Source organism: Mastacembelus armatus, chromosome 10 (assembly GCF_900324485.2).
Source record: "Mastacembelus armatus chromosome 10, fMasArm1.2, whole genome shotgun sequence".
NCBI lineage: Eukaryota > Metazoa > Chordata > Actinopteri > Synbranchiformes > Mastacembelidae > Mastacembelus > Mastacembelus armatus.
This window is the reverse complement of record NC_046642.1, coordinates 19,418,497-19,442,288: the sequence shown is the minus strand read 5'-3', so window position 1 is coordinate 19,442,288 and position 23,792 is coordinate 19,418,497. Positions and strand designations below refer to the sequence as shown.

At 39.9% G+C, this 23,792-nt stretch overlaps 3 protein-coding genes across 4 annotated transcripts; all 3 read left to right on the top strand.

The window, feature by feature from the left end:
* The first annotated feature begins 203 nt into the window (after positions 1-203).
* Positions 204-8,701, top strand: aup1 (AUP1 lipid droplet regulating VLDL assembly factor). Of its 2 annotated transcripts, none has more exons than XR_003297147.2 (12): positions 204-510; positions 1,590-1,727; positions 2,272-2,422; positions 2,836-3,023; positions 3,602-3,674; positions 4,144-4,217; positions 4,623-4,689; positions 4,973-5,075; positions 5,181-5,318; positions 5,524-5,790; positions 7,552-7,640; positions 8,353-8,367. XR_003297147.2 is itself a non-coding variant. In XM_026330196.2 (12 exons), the coding sequence occupies exons 1-12, from the start codon at positions 470-472 to the stop codon at positions 8,396-8,398; spliced, it is 1,248 nt and encodes a 415-aa protein (XP_026185981.1). In that variant the 5' UTR covers positions 205-469; the 3' UTR covers positions 8,399-8,701. The 2 variants fall into 2 exon arrangements, 1 of the variants encoding a protein (XP_026185981.1); XM_026330196.2 differs by having other exon boundaries at positions 205-510; positions 5,524-5,663; positions 8,353-8,701.
* Positions 8,702-10,328: 1,627 nt separating this feature from the next.
* Positions 10,329-13,834, top strand: fnta (farnesyltransferase, CAAX box, subunit alpha). The gene is made up of 9 exons (XM_026331284.1): positions 10,329-10,648; positions 11,010-11,095; positions 11,229-11,343; positions 11,529-11,633; positions 11,798-11,924; positions 12,155-12,303; positions 12,665-12,727; positions 12,968-13,142; positions 13,247-13,834. Exons 1-9 carry the CDS (start codon positions 10,521-10,523, stop codon positions 13,394-13,396), a joined length of 1,098 nt encoding a protein of 365 aa, XP_026187069.1. The 5' UTR covers positions 10,329-10,520; the 3' UTR covers positions 13,397-13,834.
* A 6,673-nt stretch (positions 13,835-20,507) lies between these two features.
* On the top strand, positions 20,508-21,488 carry tmem271 (transmembrane protein 271). Its single transcript, XM_026331285.1, has one exon. It carries the CDS (start codon positions 20,615-20,617, stop codon positions 21,404-21,406), a length of 792 nt encoding a protein of 263 aa, XP_026187070.1. The 5' UTR covers positions 20,508-20,614; the 3' UTR covers positions 21,407-21,488.
* The last annotated feature ends 2,304 nt before the right edge of the window (positions 21,489-23,792 follow it).

Sequence of the window (23,792 nt, the reverse complement as noted above, 5' to 3'; positions counted from 1 at the left end):
GGTAAAATCTAAATATATTAAATACTGAAGGTGCAATAAGTTCTTCAGACGTGCGAGTATCTAACTCAACGACTAGAGGGCGACGACACACCGTCAATTTCTCCGCTTTGCATGGTCAGCGGGCTTTTATTTTGAAAGAATGCTATTGAGCTACAACCAGTACGAGACATTACCATAGAGGCGCTTTTAATCTAGAGGGTTCTGACCGGAAGGCTTCTTGATGCTGTTGGTAGCGCGGGTGCTAGCATTGCTAGCAGCACGGAGCGAGCCATCTGTTGACGTTGCTAACATTGTAAAGTTGATGATATAGGCTGCCAGTAAACGTCTTCATCGGCGGAACAGCAGCGTTATTTGTCAGTTTAACCACCGGAGGACACAGCTGCTGTCGTGAAAGTTATGACTTATTTATTTTTAACGATCACGCTGTGTACTTAGCATTAGCCTCGGAGCAAAGGTCTGACTGGGAGACATGGAGACTCGAGGGATTGAAGACATGTTTGACTTTCGTCGGTAAGCTGCCCGCTTCACCTTTAGCTAATTAGCCACTGTTACAACAGCGTAGGGTATTATGCTGTAACGTTTTGTTCAAGAAAAACAGTAACGCTATATTGTTAGCTAACTACTGTGGCATCCAAACGAAAGGCTAATCTTATATAAAACGCTCCACTAGCCAGCTAACTTAACCGTGTAGCTAGCTAGCTGTGGCGTTAACTTATGTGTTTTATTGCGAACAATTTGCATTTATTATGCAAACATCGACAGTTTTACTTTAATCCACATATTATGTCATCACCAGCTGTAACGTTAACATCAGGATTCAGCGCTTTAGCTAGCTAGCCTAATCTAGCTAGCTAATAGCACGGCTGATAGATGAAAAATTACAACAAAACTGCATTTTCTTTAAACTGGAAACTGGTACCAGAGATATTATCTGTACCCCTGTTTCCCCAGAAAACACTTTTGTAAAGATTGTATCCCCATCATATAATCCAAGAATAAGTGACCCATATTTCACATGAATACAGATGGGACATGAGGCCTACAGGTGCAGCAGAGTTGATTATGGTATGGGACAGGACTAATATTGGGCACCCCAGATGGTTTCGAGCACCTAACCACAGAGTCAATCACTCAGTGACACGTGTAATAACATGTGGAAAGTGAAAGTTGCTGACTGAATGCAGGACTGAAATGCACTCAGTTCTGCAGTTTATTTAACAATGAGTAAGATAATCATGTCCAGTACATGCTAAATACAAATGATTGTAATCACTGGCTCCTTTGGATGACATATTTTATCTGTGTCACTGGTCTTTAAGAAGGTAATGGTTATTGTTAGATAAGATTTTAAAAAAAGCTATAAATATTGGCAATTAATTTTGGTATGGGTTTATTTATTGTCTCAGTGCTTTACACATGAGTTATGTTTTAAATGTTTTTTTTCTAGGGTAAAGTTTATTTTCTGCAATTTGTCAGTGTAATTCATGTGACCCATTAAGATTTCTCCAGCAGTGATATTTTACCTTTTTAATTTTTATTCTATTGCATTTAAAAATGTTGTTTACAATTCTGATTCTTTCCTTGAACAGGTTTCCTAAAGATGCAGCTGTTCTCCTGCTGTTGCTGATTTACTTTCCAGTTGGCATTTGTTTGATGTTCATACGGATTTTTATTGGTGTTCATGTGTTCTTGGTCAGCTGTGCACTTCCAGAAAGTTTTATTAGAAGGTGGGTATAACAGTTTTTTATTTGTACGTTTTACTGTCAGTAGCATTTAAAAGTTCTGGTTATACAGTAGCTGTAGTGTATTGATAATAACTGAGGTGTAAGTATTAGTGCAAATAGAATAAAAACAGTGACAGTATTAATGCACTACATAATGAGTTTGATCTATCCTATTCAAAAAATAACAGCAGCGTGTCTACCTCTCACATCTATAATGCCCATGTTAAGTTCAGACATTAGTAACCATTAAGACAAATGGCTGCTTAGCATATGTGATTATAGTACACTTCTTTTACTCAGTGACCTCTGGTAAATGAGACCATGCTTACAGCCATTTTGACTTTTTAATAAAGGTGGTGACTGTATTTTTGAAGGTTTTTAACATATATACATTATGAAATATTGCAGAGTGTATTATTCCTAAGGAACATTACTCAGATTGGTTCACTACATGTTAGAATAAATAATACATCTTAAATTCTTTTTGGAAAGTGTAGTGACTTTCATGTTAGCTGTTAAATACTGTTTACATCCACTTTGCTTTTAGATTTGTTGTGAGGGTCATGTGCTCAGTTCTGGGGATGCATGTGAGACAGAGAAACCTTCGCTCCAGAGACAAAAACACCAAGCTCTACATATGCAATCATGTGACAGAGTTTGACCACAACATAATCAACCTCCTGACCCCCTGCAATACTGTGAGTGTTTGAATTTGGATCATTTCATTAATTAGTAGTAATATACAGTATGTTTTGAACATCAGTCCTATCACTGTACTAATGGCTTTAGATTTCCTTGTGCATATTTTGTGTTAACTGGTGCATAAAGTTTTTAGATTACCTGCATTTAATTGTTACTTTTGAAGCACTGTAAATGCTCTCCTAGTGAAACTGCAAAGATGAAAGTGCATCATATTCTGTATGAACATGTCAGTGGCTGCAGGTAACTCGTACATTTACAGAGAAGACAGTGTGCATGAAAGCATGTCTGAAGCATTTTACCAAAAAAAGTTTTTATATGCGTTTCCTTTGCCTTTTTGTTTTGCCAGTGCAACATTAAGTATTTTACTGTAACAGTGTTAGGTGAGCTTGGACTATCTCTTTTTTTTTAGCCACAGCTAGAGGGCTCAACAGGCTTTATGTGTTGGGCCAGAGGCTTCATGGAAATCCATTTAGCATCAGGCCAGGGAGCGATAGGAGAGTCTCTTCGAAGATATTGCTCCACTGCAGGCACCCCACCTTTGCTTCTATTTCCTGAAGAGGACACCACAAATGGCCGTGTTGGCCTGCTCAAGTTCAGGTTAGTGCAGAAATTTAATTTGCAGGATAAACTGCTCACTTCAAGAGCACATTTAATTCAGCTTTCTTGCTTTTCTTTCTTGATTTTAGTAAACTGGCCACCCAGCACAGCAGTAACTGCTTGGGGATCCATCAGTTTTTGGACATTTAGAATTTTTTAACTTCATAGTCATGTCGTTGTAAAAAGATAGACTTCTGAGATAGAGCTGAATACTTTTGGCAGTTGTGTCTCCCTACTGACTTTCCTCTTGAATTCTATGGGGGAAATAAGTCTACGGAAGTGAAAACAGTTGCAGAATTGCTCAATTCCTATCATTTATTTGAGTAACTCAGAACCAAGTGTACTGTGTTTTCACTGAAGTCTCCTGGAGATGCACAGGATGCTGATAAAGCTGTTTACTTTATGTTTCTCTGTTTTCACTTTGTGATATAATAACTATAAAAATAGAGCACATTTCACTTGCTCAAAATTCAGTTTGTTTTTAGTAAAAATAAAAGTCAGATTTTGCTTATCCAGATTGATTTGTTCACAATATGCACATGCAGACTAAACATGCTTTTTTTTCTTTTCCTTTTCAGTTCCTGGCCTTTCTCGCTGACTGATTCTGTTCAACCTGTGGCCTTACGTGTAACAAGACCATTGATTGCTTCGGTAGTGTCATTTGAGCATGACTTTTGAGATAGTACAAATACTCCTTGAGTCTTGTATGTGTGTAAAAAAAAAAAAAAAAACAGTACATGGAGGAGAGATTTATGGTGTGGTTGGTAGTTACATAACTAAAACAATATGACTAGATTTAGCAAGATAGAAATTGACTAAGTCAGAGGATGGAAGGAAATCAGAAAAGGAGAAAAATCCATCTAGAAATAAATTCAAAATAAATGTCAGTTTGTGGAAGCAGCAGAAAATTGATTAGTTTGGGCTGTTTAAATCTAATACATGTATCTCAGTACTTAAAATAATTATCTCTGATGGTCAGAGGTGAGTAAAGATACAATCTGTGAGGATATTTTTAATAGCTGCAGGATTGTTTTGGGTCACTAGGACACTACTACAGCTATTCTTGTCCATATCCTATGTGTGTCCTTACACTTCACTTTATTGCCTTTTCTGTTCACAGAGCACACTGGAGTCTAGTTGGCTGATGGAGCTCTTGTGGACATTTTTTGTTCCATGTACAGTGTATCATGTAAGGTACTAAATAATTTGTATCATTATTTATAATGGCAATTGCTTTTTTTATTCACCCATTGTATTCTGCAGCAGAATGACTGATAAAAATCCAATGGTTTAGTTTTTTTTCCTCTTGTAAACTGAGATGATTTTATGGTGATGGGACTCATGTAAACTAGATCCACTGAGTGCAAAATAGCTAAAGCTAAAGGTCACAGTCTCAGACTCATTGTCTGTAGCCAATGATGTTGATTAATGAGCAGGAGTTTGACAGGATGGAAAACAAAACTCTTTACATATAATTCTTGATTCTATGATTTCCAAATTCAGTTTTATATACTCTCCTGTCGCTTTTTAGCCATGTTGCTGAAATCGTTGTCAGAATCCTTCTCAACATTGCTTTGTTGTTTCTTCATTTCCTCCCAGTTGGCTCCCACCAGTGTCCAGACAAGATGGCGAGTCTGCGCAGGAATTTGCCAACAAAGTTCAGGAGGTAACACTCAATGTTTGCCTGGCAAGTCAGTTCATAAAGAATATATATTCTCTGTTAGTAAAGAACATATCTGGGAAAACATGCACTACTGCAATTTACAGTTCTTGCATTGCCTATACTCAGATTTCTCTTAGTAAACTACTAGGAGCTTTAGTTCACTAAATATTATAGAATTTATGATTTCCTTCTTTATTCTGTCCATCTGTGTCCCTAATTGCCTCTTTTCTGCTTTTGTGCTCCAGCTGTACACTAAAAGTACACTATGTATGTTTCCTCAATTCAGCTACTGGCAGGTGAACTTGGTGTGGTCTCCACGAAGATCACTAAAGCTGATAAAGCCGAGCACATCAAAAGGAAGAGACACACTGTGCAACAGACATCTACAAGTAAAAGAAAAAAAAAAAACCCACAACACATTTGAGTATCTGCATGTGAGGATTCAGCTGGTGGTTTTGAGTTTTTTAGTGGGGGATGTCTTGTTTTTACCCTAGGTGTTCGACCTGGCTCTATTGGGCTCAGTTTCATGGTCCAGAGTTTGGGCACAGATGATCATAGGATTGCTAAGATGGCCCAGCAAGTGAAGGATGTGCTGCCTCATGTCCCCCTGAATGTCATCACAAAGGATTTAGGTAGGATTCAGTTACATTTTGACCCCATATCCCAGCCACCCCTTTGTAATTTACTGTCACCCTACCCTACCAATTCCATCGCTCTGTCCACACCACGTAGTCTTCATTAAACTAGTTGTTGCCTAATCATGTGCAACTCTTCCCCTACAAACTACAATTTCATCTTATTTGTTGCACGCTTGAGTCTTCCCTTGATTATTTACAGCAAAAACCAATTGTGTTGATACCACTATAACAAATCTGCTGGAGAACAAGGAGGAAACTCCGACGGAAGCAACTGGGGCATCTGTATTTGGGCCTTCTAAGATCAGCTCCTACTCCCCTGGTTCAGCTACCACAATTAAGGTTTGACTTCTTGATTTTATGTGCAACAGTGTATTTAACTAGGGAAGTTGGAGTTTAGGATCCATTTTCCATGAACACATGAACTCCATGTTCCCTGGATTACTTGGGATTTCTATGTTGCATTGAAGTAAGTACATGTTAATATTTAGCTTTAGAATTAGAATCAGCTCTATGTTGTCACAGCTTTAAATTGATAATATTTGTAGAACACATTGCTCAAAATAATAGCAGTACAATGTGACTAACCAGAATAATCCAGGTTTTTAGTATATTTTTTTATTGCTACATGGCAAACAAGTTACCAATAGGTGCAGTAGATTCTCAGAAAACAAACAAGACCCAGCATTCATGATATGCACGCTCTTAAGGCTGTGCAATTGAGCAATTAGTTGAAAGGGGTGTGTTCAAAAAAAATACTGTCTGCCATTGACTGTACAAACTCAAAACTATTTTGTACAAATGTTTTTGTTTCTAGGATTTAGCAATCCTGTGAATCACTAAACTAATATTTAGTTGTATGACCACAGTTTTTTATAACTGCTTCACATCTGTGTGGCATGGAGTCAACCAACTTGTGGCACCTTTCAGCTGTTATTCCACTCCATGATTCTCTAACAACATTCCACATTTCATTTACATTTCTTGGTTTTGCTTCAGAAACAGCATTTTTGATATCACCCCACAAGTTCTCGATTGGATTAAGGTCCGGGGATTGGGCTGGCCGCTCCATAACATTAATTTTGTTGGTTTGGCACCAAGACTTTGCTCGTTTACTAGTGTGTTTGGGATCATTGTCTTGGTGAAACAACCATTTCAAGGGCATGTCCTCTTCAGCATAAGGCAACAAGACCTCTTCAAGTATTTTGACATATGCAAACTGATCCATAATCCCTGGTATGTGATAAATAGGCCCAAAACCATAGTAGGAGAAACATGCCCATATCATGACGCTTGCACCACCATGCTTCACTGTCTTCACTGTGTACTGTGGCTTGAATTCAGAGTTTGGGGGTGGTCTCACAAACTGTCTATGGCCCTTGGACCCAAAAAGAACAATTTTACTCTCATCAGTCCACAAAATGTTCCTCCATTTCTCTTTAGGCCAGTTGATGTGTTCTTTGGCAAATTGTAACCTCTTCTGCACATGCCTTTTTTTTAACAGAGGGACTTTGCGGGGGATTCTTGAAAATAGATTAGCTTCACACACATGTCTTCTAACTGTCACAGTACTTACAGGTAACTCCAGACTTTGATCATCCTGGAACTGATCATTGGCTGAGCCTTTGCCATTCTGGTTATTCTTCGATCCATTTTGATGGTTGTCTTCCGTTTTCTTCCACGTCTCTCTGGTTTTGCCCTCATTTTAAGGCATTGGAGATCATTTTAGCTGAACAGCCTATAATTTTTTGCACCTCTTTATAGGTTTTCCCCTCTCCAATCAACTTTTTAATCAAAGTACGCTGTTCTTCTGAACAATGTCTTGAACGACTCATTTTCCTGAGGCTTTCAAATGCATGTTCAACAAGTGCTGGCTTCATCCTTAAATAGGGGCCACCTGATTCACACCTGTTTTTTCACAAAATTGATGACCTCACTGATTGAATGCCACACTGCTATTTTTTTTTTTAACACACCCCTTTCAACTAATTGCCCAATTGCACAGCCTTAAGAGCGTGCATATCATGAATGCTGGGTCTTGTTTGTTTTCTGAGAATCTACTGCACCTATTGGTAACTTGTTTGCCATGTAGCAATAAAAAATATACTAAAAACCTGGATTATTCTGGTTAGTCACATTTTACTGCTATTATTTTGAACAATACTGTACATGTGTTTTTTGTTGTTTTTTTTTTTACTAAATTCAAATCTGTTTTTCTTTTCATTTACAGCCTGCTGCCAAATGTTTTGGGAAATCCCCAGCTGATAGACATTTGTCTCTCCAAGAGAGAAAAGAAGCACTGTATAATTTTGCAAGAAGGTGAGATTTGCTTGGATTTTACACTGTCAACTCAAAAAGATTAGTTAATCATTAATAAGAGGAGGTGCATTCATGTTAATATTACAGCAGAAATATGTGTTGAAATAAATGTTTCTGTTAGTCTCGTTCATTTGAATTGGATATTTTGGGGCTCATTGAAAATGCTCCATGTCTGTTCAGTTCATGTTAACAAGCCAGAGACAAGTCAAAGCTGCTTTATTATGCACAATGTCTTGCAGTTTTGCAGGTGTGGATTCATTCTTGGGGTCATGTCTGTCATTCAGCACTGATTCTATGTAGTGTTAAAGCTGTGCTAGGCAAAAGTCTTATGTAAAAAGACACTGCCCTCCCTAATTTAAACCCTACAGATTTGTTCTAAATCCAACACTGGAAGCGGAGTGAGATCAATATGCCCAGAGAAATATGGAATAGGAGTAATACGAGATCCCTTAAAAGACTATAAAAACATTGAATAAAACATTGTCAGACTCATGATGGACAATTATGTTTTTCTTCCTAATGAAAACCTGCACCTGTGAGACCCACAGCTTGACCTCTGACACTTTAGTTAGGAATTCAGGCGAGTTATACCAGTGGTAGCAAGTGTAGCATTATTTGATATGAACACCATGATGGTACCAGGTGTGTCTGTGCTACATTTGTGAGATTAACAAAGCAAGCGTTGACTTAATTTGATGTATTTCCCTACCAGACGTTACATTGAAAAACATGGATTGAATCAAGAAGACAGTCACTGAACGCACTTCGGGTCAAGCCATCATCGAACACTCGTCAGAAAGAAGCATATTCAACTTGCATAGCTGTCTAATTTAATTGGTGATTTTATATTCTGTCAACAGGTTCAATACAGATATTGGAAATAAGTATTCAGAACATGTATAAGTTCATGAAACAGTTATCATGCATGTGTTTAATTCTTCATTCTGGCTGATACATAATTTTGATAACAATTTGTATTATGATCCACTGACTGTGAATCATTTATTTATTTTTATAATGTCCAGAGTTGTCGATAAAAATAAAGTATAGCTTGATCTTGTCTTCAGAAAAATTATTTCAAAAACACAAGATACGCATACTGTGGCATTGGAATTTGAGTCAGATGTCTTAAGGAGAGCATAATTTAGTAACACTTTTAAGCAGGGTCTGGCAAGAAAAATTACTTTGGAATATATATTAATTTGCTTCCTCTCACACAGACTATGTACCACAACTGCATTTTTATCAAAATCATTCATATTTCAGGCGCCACACACAACATAGCTCCAAATGACCTGCCAGTGTTGGGGAAATAAGTCTTACACCTTCACTAATTTCATTTATAATTGTTTGGAAATAAATTTACACATTTACTTATTCAATTTATAATTTCATTACTCTTATAAATGTTTATACATTGTTGCAAAGAGTTGTAAGACTGAGTTGTGGGGGTCAAGGGTTACAGACATTGCTGATACTACAGATAAGATCAGCCTGCAGAAAGAGCAGGCCCCATATGATACACTGTCACTAAGGGGGAGGCAAGGTGAAGTTGCCAGGCTGAGAGAGGCCCTGTATGATACACCGTTGTTGAGGGAGAGGCAAGGCGAAGCTATGGATGAGAGAGTAACAGACATCAAGGGTGAGTTATCATGTAAGGAGTTGTTGTGTAGAAGGCTGCAGTTGTATTGTGCCACCAAATGTCTTGTAGGATGGAGAGCAGCTCTACACATGAAGATGAGAAGAGAAGGATGGTACAGTGCTGAGAGGTTGGGTCTAGCTCAGTGCACCAAGGGAAGGTTAAAGTCTAAACCAAAACCCTCCCCACCTGTAGTTAACCAATGAGATGTGATTTTTGACTAATATATAATGTTATGTTTTCCTTTGTTCTACATCTCTCTTCCTGTGAAGCTGGTTACAGTTAACTGCTTGCAGACTGTGATATTCTGACCAGGAAGCACGTCCTTGTACAAGCTTTGGAATTTCAATTAAATACTTTTGAGACCAACCAACCTCTCCTCTGCTAATTCCAATAAACGAACACGCTGACACCAGCGATGAGGCTGGGACCGTCAATAGATGGCAATACCACAGCGGAAAATATTCAGTAACTCCAGGGATGTGCACTGTAGTCGGCCCAAAGGAGGACACACACTTGAAGCCAGCCCTCAAAGCCTGTGGCTACCCCAAGTGGACCTTCAATAAGGTAACATCCACATCAGGTAGAAAAACAAGAGACACAGCTGAGCCTCAAGATCCACAGAGGAAAAACCTGGTCATTCCCTATGTAGCAGGTGTTTCAGAGAGGCTTAAACAGATTTTTGGGAAACATCAGATACCAGTTCACTTCAAACCCACCAACACACTGAGTCAGAGACTGGTTCACCCAAAAGACCAGACACCAAAACAAAAAAGGAGCAATGTGGTGTATGTTATACAGTGTAATGTAATGTATAGGAGAAACCAAACTAAAAGACACATGAGAAAGCATCGTGCAGAAAAACAGCTATATTTGATACGAAGACTAAAGAATCGAAGTGTTTCTGTTTTTTCGTTAGCTTAGCTAACATTCAAGCCCAACAACTCAGGTCCACCTTCATTCTGAATGCATGCGCGCTCCCGCGGCAGGCGATACAATTCCTGTCGGGGATAACTACTTTGGCACGACACCTGCAGCTCATTTAGATTTCAAGTGCCCCGTAGACGTCGGTAATTCTGGTACCAGTGAATGTCAGAGGCTTCGGGCTGACGAAAACCTGAACATTTGCGCAGTTTTATTCCTTGACCACAGTAAATCCACCGTCCTGCTATACCGGATATGACGTTTTTTTCTTTCCGCAAGGCGCACAGATGCGATTAAACTAAGCTAGCAAGTTAGCAATGTCTGGAGTCGAAGAAACTTCAAATGACCCTGTAGAAGTTACAGAAGACAAAGAGTTTGATGCGGAGCCTGGAGACCATGTCGGGGACGAGTACGATGTTGATCCGACTCGATATTTATTTTACAGGTAGCGTTTAGTTATCATTTTCTATAAATGTTTGGGTGGTTAGCTTGTGCTAACGATACAAAGCTACTTTTTCCCATTAGCTTTATTACTAGTAGTACGGTAATGTTTGGTAATTTTTAGTCTAATGTTTGTTTGGGTAAGGCTCGAGATAATAACGTTACTACAAGTAGTGGTAACATCGTATTACTAAAATAGTGCTGTGCCAATTGAAATGTTAGTTAAGTTCTTCCCACCACTGAATTACTAGTTAATGTAAGAAACCAACAGAAGCGCAAATAAAAATGTGCCCAGTTTTGATTCATCTTTATTGCATTTGTATGAGGAGGAGCTCTGCATTAACTTGACCGTGTTTGTGTTACAGAGACAGGAAGGAATGGGCTGACCTGGAGCCTGTCCCTCAGGATGATGGACCAAATCCTGTAGTGAAGATCGCCTATTCTGAAAAGTGTAAGATTGATGGGACTGGTTGCCAGCAGACGATCTGAAGTTAAACTTAGACTTAATATTTTGCTGGCGAAATTAATGTAACCTTTTTATATATATATATATATAAATTATGTCCCTATATGTTTTCCAACAGTCTCAGATGTTTATGACTATTTCCGTGCACTCCTGAAGAAAGATGAAAGAAGTGAGCGGGCCCTGGCTTTGACAGCAGATGCCATTGAGCTAAATGCTGCAAATTACACAGTATGGTGAGCGTGCTACATGCTTGGAATGTGGAAAAGTATAGGGGTCTGTAGTTTTACACGTCATTCACTTTATTTTCATAGACATTGCTGTGTGAACAAAAATGAAGGGCCATGTCTGTTTATTGTGTTTAAGAAATAACAGTGTCCTCTGTGGAAATGTAACAGTTTTTGTGTTGGGAAATGTGCAGGCACTACAGGAGAGTACTTCTGCAAGCACTATCAAAGGACCTGAGGGAGGAGATGAGGTATATTACTGCCATCATTGAGGAGCAGCCTAAAAACTATCAGGTCTGGTAAGTGCTGGCTGATCCATTTCAGGTCACATCTTCATCTATAATCTGTTAAATGGAAAGATTGGACTGAAAACGAGGATGGTGGGAGCAGGATATTTGTAAAGTCATTCAGTTTAATGAAATACATTATATACTAGTATAAGAACGGTTCTCCAAATTTACAGGCATCACAGACGTATGGTGGTAGAGTGGTTGAATGACCCCTCAGAGGAATTGGAGTTCATCGCAGACATACTTAGCCAAGATGCAAAGAACTACCATGCCTGGCAGCACAGACAGTGGGTTATCCAGGTAGGTGTTGGAGTTCTTGGCTTCAGAATTGAGGACTGACATCCAATTTCCTGCCCACAGAGAAACACTCTGCCAGACTGAATCATTTATTTATTTGTTTGGTTGTTTGTAGTGTGTGTTTGAGTCCTCTTTTAGTCAGTATTTGTCTCAGGCTTTGCAGGGCCACCACTAAAAAGCATTACATGGACACGCAAACACTTTCGTTTCCAACGGCTTTGCTCCTTTTTCAGGAGTACAAACTGTGGGACAATGAGCTGGAGTTTGTGGAGAATCTTTTGGAAGAAGATGTGAGGAATAATTCTGCTTGGAACCAGAGGCATTTTGTAATTTCTCACTCTACAGGCTTCTCTGATCCAGCCATAATTGACAGAGAGATTCAGTGAGTACTTTGCTAAAAATATTTAAGATTTGGACACATAGTTAATTTGCATCTTAAAGTTGGATGAAAAATGACAGCATTTTTTTAAGACTGTTTCTGCCATTAACAGTTTAGATTATTTGATACTTTTACCTGCAAATACATTTTGTACATCTTTCAGTAATAAGATCCTGAATTTCCAGTGACTATGTTTAAGATTATTTTCTTGAGCAATAAGCATCACTTTATCTAATAATTTCCCAAAGTAAAGCTGTCTTAAAATCATTTAGTTAACTAAGGTATTTTTATTATCTGTTATGTCTGTGGCCTAAAGTTTTCTCATGCATATTTTTAATGCAACTGATCTTTTATATTCTTAAAGGTATTGTCTGAACCAGATCAGGAAGGCTCCCCACAATGAAAGTGCATGGAACTATTTGAAAGGGTAAGATGTAAAAGACATTATTTAAATCCCAGGAAATCTGCAAGGAGCAAATATGTTCATATTTTATTTGATATATGAATTTATTCACCCTGAGTCTGAGTGAAAGACATTTCTTTAAGACAACTCTTTTTTTATTTCCAGTCATTCTCAGTATATTACATGCTACAGGGGAAAAACAAGTAGGAGACTTGGTTATGAAAAATGGAAAAAATCACTAACTTTTTTTTTTTTTTTTCTTAGGATGATGCAAGACAGAGGTCTGTCATCTCAACCTGGCCTGCTGGAGAGAGTCCTGGAGCTGAAGGAGACACACTGTTCACCTTACCTTCTAGCATTTCTCTTTGATTGCTATGAGGATGCCTTGGAAAATGAGGAAGAGGAGAAACGAAAGGAAACTTTAAGAAAAGCCATAGAAGTAGGCAAATAGAGCTTTGAAAGTTGTTACAATTTTGAGCCTTAAAAATGATTCCATTTTTTATCATTTTCTGACCCTTGTGTTGTTTGTTCTCCCCCTTTAAGATTTGTGAACTTCTGGCACAGGAGAAGGACACCATCCGTAAAGAGTACTGGCTGTTTTTGGGCCGTTCTTTAAAGAGCAAATACGGCAGCACTGACGAGCCTGAGGGAGACAACCCTGAACCTTCAGTCCAAGCACCTGGACAGAAGTAGATGAGCTATACAACCAGGAGACTCCACTCTGAGCTTTCTTCAACTGTAATATCTGCAGAAACGACCCACGTGTGATAGTGCTGTAGATTGCTCTGATGTATATTGCTGAAGAAATGCATTAAACGAGAAGAACTGACTATAATAACACGTCACAGTGCCATCTGCCTGCATTTCAAAGCAACAGCCAGTTTATCAGCATCTTCCTTCAGCAGAGTATTGGGGCCACACTGATATTCACTTCAATATAGAAATATTGGTAGGTGAACATCTTAAGTTAATATCTGATTGACTTATCTTACAGTGACATTATTGTGTGCATGTGAACCTGTGCTTCAGGTAAACTAACACATTTCTTGATTTGTGATGTTGGTCAGAAAAATCATGGAAAAACCTTTTAAAAACATAAGAATAAATCTTTGTATTAATATAAATACAAAATATGATGAGTGTGGCTTGTTACAAGTGATGATGAAACAGATGAGAGATGAAATGCAGTGGTATGATCCTGCATTCTGAGCAGGGACTCACACAACATCAGCCTTTTTCCTTCAAGTCTCTTATCAGTTCCTCTGAATGAGCCAGTTTCTTACTGTCAGGCAGAGTTTGTTCTGTTTGGTTTTCTGACCTGTGCTGCCAGGCGAAAACTGAACTAACCACCCCCTGTGCACACAGCACATGTATTGACACACAGCCTCATGTCCTGGACTTCCTTGGAGCCAGGAAATGGACTTATTCCACTAGATGCAGCTGGTTCTACTTCTGCTGACACTACAACACAATCCAGCCCCTCCAGTTTCCAACCAAGCAGCCAATGTGCCAGCAGTGTGTAATTACTGCTTCCCTAGATACTTGATATTAATGTAGAAAAGCTTGCTTTCCTCTGCTTTTCCTCAAAGGTGTGGAGGACACTGATCTGCAAGTTCACGTCATCAGCAGTTATGACTGAGCAAGAGGGGCCATACAACACTGACGATACAGGGCAACAAAACAAATGATGTGCTCAATTTAGACCAGTCAATTCTAAGAGTTTCCCCCCTTGTCCTTTAACACAACTTTAGTATTTGGGTCTTTTATAGCTGGATTTGTGTGAATGACTACTTTGTTCAGAGCTGAAATAACATAACAGGCTGTGGAGTGAATGTAAATGTTGGCCACATAGTTTCAAATTAAAAGCAGATGTAACTGCTGCATCACTTCCAGCTATATTTGGAGGACAGTGCTCTCTAGTGGTTAAAGCTAGAATACAAATACAAAACAGGTCTGAGACAGTGTATAATTAAAATACTAATTAAACCGAGCACAAGCCCAAGCAAACCACCCAGGCTCCCTTACAGCCTGTAGGCTATGGGAGTTATTAAATACCGGTGAAGATGACAGATGGCAGACAATGTTACTTTTCCGTTGTCCATATGTGATGTTCACAACAGCAGATTATCGTGAAGGCTTGTGGGGCCACAGACTATATTTTAAGATGCATACACACAGACAGTTGATTAATGGGAGACCAGTGTATTGGTGTAGAGCCCAGGACAAAATCCAGATTGGTTTTGAGACATCTGTTTTTTATAAATGGTGCGAAAAACATATAATCCTGTGTGGGTTTCTACTGTCTCTATTAGAATAAGCCACTGTTTTTAACACTGACATAAAGGATCATTGATAACAGGACCACATACGTTTTTTTGTTGGAGTTTATATTTGCAACAATACGGTATTTTCCACATTGCAGTTTAATACAGAAGACAGCAGAAGCTAGAGAGAACTGGAAATTCAGCAAAACAAATTTGTGACTGCATGAGTCTTCCCTGTCATCTGTCTCACATTTGAAAAACATGTGATGTCTAATTGTTTTCTCTAGCAGTTTGGCTCCAGTTTATTCTGGGTCTTGCTTAAAAGCCAATTTAACTGACACAGGGCCTTGTTTTCCAGATGTCCAGAGAGGACTATTTAAAAAAATACAGACTGTGTTTATAATGCAATTTAAATGGAAAAGGCTGCTCAGCACCAGTCCAAAATTACATTTGCAAAGTAGGTGGAGACAGCTCAAACCACACAGTAAAGCATGCGTTCAAAATGGCTGCTCCTATCAGCCTCTTTTTAACAAACCAAAAAGCACCATAAATAAAACAAAAATACCCCAGACAGTTCAATTAACAGGACACTATAAAACACTGGTTAAATTTACTACAAACAGCCTTTGTCAAACAGAAGCACAATTAAATAATAAAAGAAACAAGCAAACCGGACTGATTCTGTGTTTCCCAAAACCAACAACGAACTGATTCAACTAGCAAGTAATAAGTATTATGTAATAGTAGTAAATAAGTAGTCTGATAGGCTGCTGTATAGCCATTACCTACAAAGACTATTAAAACACACTAATGACTCACACTGTTGCTCTGGCTGACATGTTCCTTTATTACAATGAGCTTATTTTGACTCAGTCCCACACACAACTTTCTGGTGCCTCAAATACCAGAGTACTAAAGTAATCTATTTTAGTTATAAACACTGTTACCATGGTGACATTGTACCGAAGTAAAACTACTTAACTTTGATTAAAGTGATGCATTATAACAATCCAATAATTTCATATAATTGAATGTGAAATGTGTTTTTGTGCAGAAATTGAGTAATGTTTACTTTTGGTACTTTAAGTACATTTTGATGGTGATAACAAAAAATTTGAATGCAAGGGTGACATGGATGGTTTACTGAATGGACCTATCAGAGACAGCCCAGGGGCCCAAGAGGTCAGGGGGCCTGTAGACCAGAGAACTGTCAAACAAATGACTGCAAAAAGCAATGGAATGAAAAAAGAGTAGAATGTACAGAGCTATACAAAATTACTACAAATAAACAGAAAACACCACCAAAGCCAGAAAATTACTATAAATATCTAAAAGGACCAAATAAAAAATAAACCAAGTAAAATGTGTGGAAAATGACTACAAAGAGATATAAAATGAATACAAGTTGACATTAAAACAGACACAAAACCACAAGAAAACACAAACTGACTATGAGTCATGTGGTTGCTCTACTTGTGAGTCTTATTCTGAGAAGTGTGTGAGAAGTGAGGGCCTTTTATTTTACCAGGGTCCTGATGTCTCCTATTCCATCCATGGTAACAGTATTTTTACTACTTATATTACTTATATTTTTACTACAGTAAAGAATCTGAGTACCTCTTCGACATTCGACAGTAAATATAAATATAAATCCATGGCTTAAAATAGTCCCCAACAAATGCATAATTATCAAACGATAATGCATCATTATTTTGACTTTATAAAGGCAGAAATAAAGACCTCACACTGCTGGGAACTCTTAGGTGTTATCATCATTAAACAGGAGAATGTTTTCTGTGTGTTTAGTTCTAGGCAGGTAGTGTACAGTGGGTTTATTAGACCTTTTTTTTTTTTTTTTTTTTTTTTTTTGCTTGATTACAGCAACCTGCTGTGGCTGTATGTGAGGTTGATAAGAGCAGGGAAAAAAAACGGAAGCCATGAACTAAGAGGAGCTAAAAGCTCTGTGGAGTTGCAGAGTTAAGAGATGATTTTCTTAGGGTTACTCACACCAAGTAACACCTTCCACCTTACGCACTGTCATTGATCCATTGCTCATATAAAAATATTGATTAGTGCAGCTTTAAATAACACTCCTGCTTTTTGATGACTGTGCATCTTTCTTCATTTTCCTAACAGTCCCACCCAGGTACAGGTTCTGATCAATGCCTCTCTGGGAAAAACATTGTTTGAGTCCCTACTAGTTTCAGCCAACAGCAGTGCAGACTGCTTTAGAGTTATTAATATTTATAGGCTAACAACGGATTTTACAGGCTGACCTGTCACTGCTGTTGTAACTGCTGCTGTAAAACTGCATCTCAGATGCCGAAGCAGTCCCTTCACAGCTGACTCTTGGCACGGCTAAACACACACACACTCTTTCTCTCTCTCTCTCTTTCACACACACACACACACACACACACACACTGTGACTTGTAGTGATTTAAGATAGAAAGCTGCTTAAAAAGAATAAAAGCGACGTCACCGCAATGTGAGGGATCTATCTGCAGTTTGTGCCATTGAACAGCAGTTTTATATTTGGTTCTGAGTTTTTCCTTATACTGATGGGAATGTCTGTGTAGAATTCATATTCGTTGCATTTCTACAGTGGTATATGGCTTCCCACCTCTTGCAGCCTTGTGTGTGAAGGGTGATTTTACCTATTAGGATGGGAATTACTTTCCTCCTCAATAGCAGCATCTTCCAGGTCTGTGACCATGACAGGGAAATTGTCTGTGTTATGGAGGTGAGCAGGCCTCTTCTTGTGCCCTGATGAAAGACATATGCTGTTAACAGCTCCTGCTTCATCAGATTTGTCAGACAATTGAATTTAGTAACCTTCACTATGATTCAAATGTATGCTGCATATCTGTCACTGCACCCACTGTGAGTTAAGTAAAGCCATTTTCTGAGCTGGGCTGGTCCAAATTTATTTGTATAGCTCTTAATCACAGTTCATCTCTAAAGACTTCACAACGCCCACATTATGGAACGACAAATGTTAAAATTGGTTTGTATTTGCTGATCAGCAAAGTGTGGACATTACACAATACAGTAACAGAAGGATGGACTCAGAGCTGTGTTTGTTCCCTGCTGAAAGCCTGGTATGTTTGGGTCATAGGACCAAGAGGACCAACCCACACTGGCATAGACACCCACTGCCAGCAAGGAGAACCACCAATCATTAGATACTCAACTCATCATTCACAGCACTGTCTCTTATCTGAAAACGTGTGCAAAGTAGTAATGGCCCAATTAGACACACTCTCTCTCTCACTCACACACACACACACACACACACACACACACACACACACACACACACACACTGGCAGCTTCACTTGTACGGTCAATGAGGTGGCTCATTGTGATGAATGGATGGGAGAGGGCTTTCCCTTGTGTAATTTTCTCACCTGCACCCATCAAATGCTTGGTTCATTAGGTCAAAACGTGTGATTGTCCTCTGAAGGGCTTCACATCCAGAGTAAATGAATTGGAAACAAATCAAATCCGACACCCTACAATATTCTGCCAGCAGGTCACACTGTGGGGCCACTTTACATATCCTTGAACTTTTTCAGATGGTTGCCTTTTAGGTCTGGAAACTAATTTAGTCATTTTTCCAATGTTTTCATAAAATGTGGTTCCATAATATGTATTTGGTTTTTTTGTGTGTGTGTGTTTTTTTTCTTTTTAAGCCCTGCTTTGATGCGGCTCCAGGGATGACATTGACTATCAAAACAGTGACGTCGACAGTCAGTCGACCACTGGTCCAGACTGAAATATCTCAGCTACTACCAGATGGTACAAACATTTGTGCTCCTCAGAGGAGACATCCTGCTGACAGTGATGCTCCCCTGACTTTCCCATTATCAACTCAACATTTCTTTTCCAGACCATCATGATCCCCTCTCTGGATGATTTGTAACAACTTTGGTGATCCCTTAGAGGATAAACATTAAACCACATTGGCCTCAGCTGTACTTTGATTTAGCCCTATTTACCAGCCAATCTAATTAGATGTATGTGTATTGTTAGCACTAACAATTTGCTTGAATTGCTAACAGTGAAATTGCTAAACATTCTAGCTGTTCACCATCAGCATGTTAACATTATTGCTAGTGAGCATGGCCACATTACTACAGAGTAGTATGACCGGAGGCTGGTGCTTCAACACAAAGATGTATCTTTACATGTATGGATCTCTGATATGTTCTTATTTTAAACACTGAGCTAAGGAGTATCTCTTTCATCTGCCTGTTCTCTTCATCTTTTAATAAGAACCATATTGGACTTCACACTCAAACATTTACTTTTAGACTGTGGGATGCATCAGCTTCTGTTAGAACTTACAGCTTGGCCTTTGAATGACTCATATGGTACGTCCTTCTGCGTTTGTTTTGGGACTAGCAGAAATGCTCCAAACAGATAGGCCTACCTGCGCTTCTTCTGGTTTCTCTGCCCGTGGCCCCCCTCACATCGAGGTCATCTGGGCGCAAAACCAAAATTAAAAAAAAAAAAAAAACGCACCAGCAGCTCTGCCCCCGCCTACATAACAGGTTGTGCTAATTAAAACATTAGAACTATAGCTTCTCCTAAACCCACCTGGTGGGTTTTTAGAAGACTGGCTGAAGGGAAACATGTTGAGGCTCGGGCTGGATGTTCCAGCACCACGGACAGCACACAGCCTCCGTCAGGGCCCAGCAGCGCTGCTCTATTATTAATGCTCCTGTTTATGGTTTATGGAAAAATCCACCTGACAAACAGCTCTACCATCACACACACACACACACACACACACACACACACACACACACACACCACACCACTGTGGCGTGTACATAACACCCAGTGCAGCTGAAACACTCATATAAAAATGTGATTCCACCAGAACTTAGTTTATCGACCATTTAGTTTATTTGCAAAAAATAAAGTTTACTACGTGCGCAAATGAAATTCATTGCCTCAAATTCACTGCTACCAAAGTGATCTTACTGCTGCGCTAAAGGCTTTTAATGGGTCTAGAGAAATAAATGTTTCGTGTCCCTGCTGGTGGTTGCTTTCTTGATCACCAACCAAAACTCGTTTATTCACTTTTCCATTTCCCACCACGTCGCTATAAACTCACAACGGGGCATCTCAGACACATTCAGAGTCCCTGTAGGTGTGTTGCAATTATTTGAAGGCCTGTGGGTTATTGGTCATTGGTCCACCCTACTCTCAGGCTCTACAGCCGCCTTCTTCTCTGCCACAAAAACATGCCACACACCACTCATCCCGCAGACTTGGCGGACTGCAGATGCGGCTCTCTCCTCAGGAGGAGAAAAACAGGAAAAAAAAACTTTGGTTAGGAGAGTGCTTCAGGAGTCTGATGGACAGTTGGGTGATCTGGGGCTGAAAGTCGTCATTGATTGTGTATGGATTATCGATAAGTGCAAAAAGGAAAGCATTCTTGCCATTAATATTTTATATATTCCCGTAAAGCGGCAGAGATGCGAGAAAGACGCCACAGCGGCGAGGATCGCCCGCTCTGAACCGGAGAAGTCACCGGCAGATGATGTCCCAGAGTGCTTCCAGAGGAGACGAAGGAGAGGACGAAGGAGGATGAAGAAGGGGGGAGAGGAATCGAGAGCGGCACAGGTGGAATATAATGAAGTTGAGTGGGAAAGGACTGTGCACCGTCTTCTCCAGTACCCTTCTCTTCGTGTGCGCCCTGACCGAAGTTGTCGTTGGATTAAGATGCGTCTCGCTGGGATCTACGGTAAAAGCGCATTTCCATCTCGGCGCCGCGGCCGGGGCTTTCTACTCCGGGTTATTTGTGGGAATCGGGCAGGTCCTGCTGGGCACCGCGCTGCTCTGTTGCACGGAGAAACCCGGCTGCAGAAATTTCTTTCTCCTCGGTGTGGTGGTCTTCCTGTTGGGAGTCCTCACCGCCTTTTCCGGCGCGGTGGTGGACGGGGACACGGCTTCTCTGGTAGAGAGGAAATATTCCCACTACTGCTTCCACTCTGTGGTTATGACCCCTGCCTGCGAGCAGCTGAGGGATTACCAGCGGAGTCTGGTCGTCTCCACTGTTCTCAGCACCTTGGAGTGCCTCCTCGGGCTCATCAACCTGCTGATCATCAAAAGGTACAAAACAGCGCAGTTCTCTAGGAGCAGACAGTCTCAGAGACAGAGCGCCGGGGCGATCATCTTCAGAGAGGAGCGGGACTGCTCCTCGGCAGATTTCCAGCCGGTGTCTTACATCAATTTGGGTGTTTTTAATGTGTTTGACGAGACAGGTGCAGAAGTGCAGTGCGGGGGACATCCGTCCATCGAGCTGCCGGGATACTCGCCCACGAACCCGGAGCTCAATCATTGCTTCCCTTTCTCATACCCGCTCCCAAGTGAACTGCCGCCCGCATACGAAGACATTTTCCCCGGCGAGGCATGCAACACATAGCCGCTCAGGAGGAGCCCCAGCGGCGCTTCCCTCTGCTGTGACAATCACTGACTTTGTGCTTAAACAGTTTCCCTCTCCTCCTCTTCACTCCCAACAAAAACCAGTAAGTTACACTGAAGGACGGCAGCAATGAATTTTAATCCACCTGAATTTAATTCCTTCTCATGCCCATATTTTCTTATTATCTGCCTGGTAGCAACTATCACCAGACTGGTGTAGATGAACAGATTTAAGGGATACAGGCCCAGACAGTACAGGCACATCAAAGGCCCATAAACGCAACAGCTTGCTAGTATATAATAAAACCAGAGTTTGTGTTTGGATGTTTGCTGTTTAACATTTTTACTTGTGAATAAAATCTGTATTTAACCTCATGTGACGTCATGATGCCGCTGCTTAGATTAGCTTTTGAAAATCCCTGGTGTTGCTGTGGTCAGTATTAGCCTTTAACTTTATTTCTAAGGGTTGACTCCTGCAGTTATTCTGTAAAGTAAACATCATATGCTCAAGTATCACGAGTATAGGTCTCACGGCCAAAAGTGCTCAGCTTCGTGCACTGTGTACATTTAAAGGGGTAATCTAGCACTGCACTTTTATAAAGTCAAGAAACCAAAAAAAAAGGATAGAAATTTAAATAAGAGTGGTCAACAATCACAGCAGCAAAAGCTCAAATAGCTCTTCTGACCAGTTTGGAGCCAGGTACAAAATGCATCCTCTTCCATATTGCAACTTCATAGCACCTTTAGTTTGCCTTGCTCTAAATGTGTGTAAAAACCCTGCAACCCCAGTTCATAATGCAGGTTTTCCAATGTAACTGGTCTCCTGGCCCAAACTGATAGTGCTATCAGTTTGACAGTATCAGAGTTACTTTTTCACACTTTTTCACACCGATGGAGCCCCGAAGAGCTGCAGCAGGAGATATACAAATGTTTACACCGACTGAGTCTTCACGACAAGTTGAATGAACCGAATGTGTAAAACAGGTGGACTTTCGTTTACAGTTTGAGTTCTGCCAAAGGCAACTCTTTAATTGGTACGAGGTTCACTGAACTGCGGTACAGTCTGAACTGAACACACTGCAGCTCATTTACTGGTCCTCTAATGCACTGGCATCTGTAAGCAGGTTGTCAGAATGTGATACAGTGTGTGGTCCTGCACTGTTTCCAATTTAAAAGATTCAAAGCACTGCTTCCAATATCGCTCCACTGGATGTTTAAATCATTTATCGACTCCACCGCACACAAATAACCATATAACAGCTCTCAGCATGGATTTCACTTAAGAGCGAGAACTGTGACAGAAAAAAAACTGATAGATTTGGCTTTGATCATTATGTGGCCTTTACACAACGCTGCTTTGTTGGTAAATAAAACTGAAACGGTCCCTTTTCCCTCCAATTAAAACTCTCAAGTGAGCATCCATGGCCAAAAGTCTCTCCAGGGACACTTGGACAAAAAAACTTTAAAAATTACTTTACTGGCTCAATGTAATAATCCTCCTCTTATCCTTTTCAAACTGTTTAATGATGCTTTCAATTCACTTATTCTTCTTACATTGGGCTGTTTGTGCCAGGACTAAATGCAAGAAAGAATAAAAAAGGAAAAATAATTGCTCCTATCTTCCTACTAAAGTTGTATGCCTGTGAAAAAAAAAAAACAACAACCTCAGACTAACTCAGCAACTGATGAGAGACATAAAATAGGTCTTCAGGTAGCTGGTGTCCTGAAAGGTTGAAGCAGGGGAGTCTCTAAACAAAGCTAATGGTAAAAGCTCTATAAAGGTCACCTGCTATGATTGTGGAGCCACAATGTCCATTCATAGAAAACAAGACTTCTGGTTCAGACCCTTTCAAAACAAAAGACAGACCCAGCGGCATAAACAAGGTGTGCATCCTTGGCAAAGCAGCAAGACTCTCAACTTGGAGCACAGACCAGGTTTAATGAGTTAGCTGTTAGCCATGATGTATTTCAGGTGGACTATTGTTTCTGTTTTATTTGATGGATTTAGTTCTAGTAGTAGGAGCTGAGAACGATCACTGCCCCCTCTTATTTCTTAACACCTCAAAATATAGTGAGGTGTCAAAAAATATAGCAAAGTGTCAAATTTTGTAAAGACCACCATTCAAGGAGCTGGTGCAATAAAGCAATTCTGCTTCTTTAGCCGTTTTTATTAGCCATGGTGCTTGTTTCTTTCAAAAAGTGGCTCAACATTAAATAACTGAAGTCAAAATAAGATAAGGAAAAGCTGAGGTAAACGGGCATCATTTGGTTTTACTTGACTGCTTCTAAATGGGATCTTTAGGAGACTGACTGTGGTATAAATAAACCCAAAGTGAAGATGGTGAAATAAACTCTAGACGAAACTCCAGTGTGATGGTACTATGATT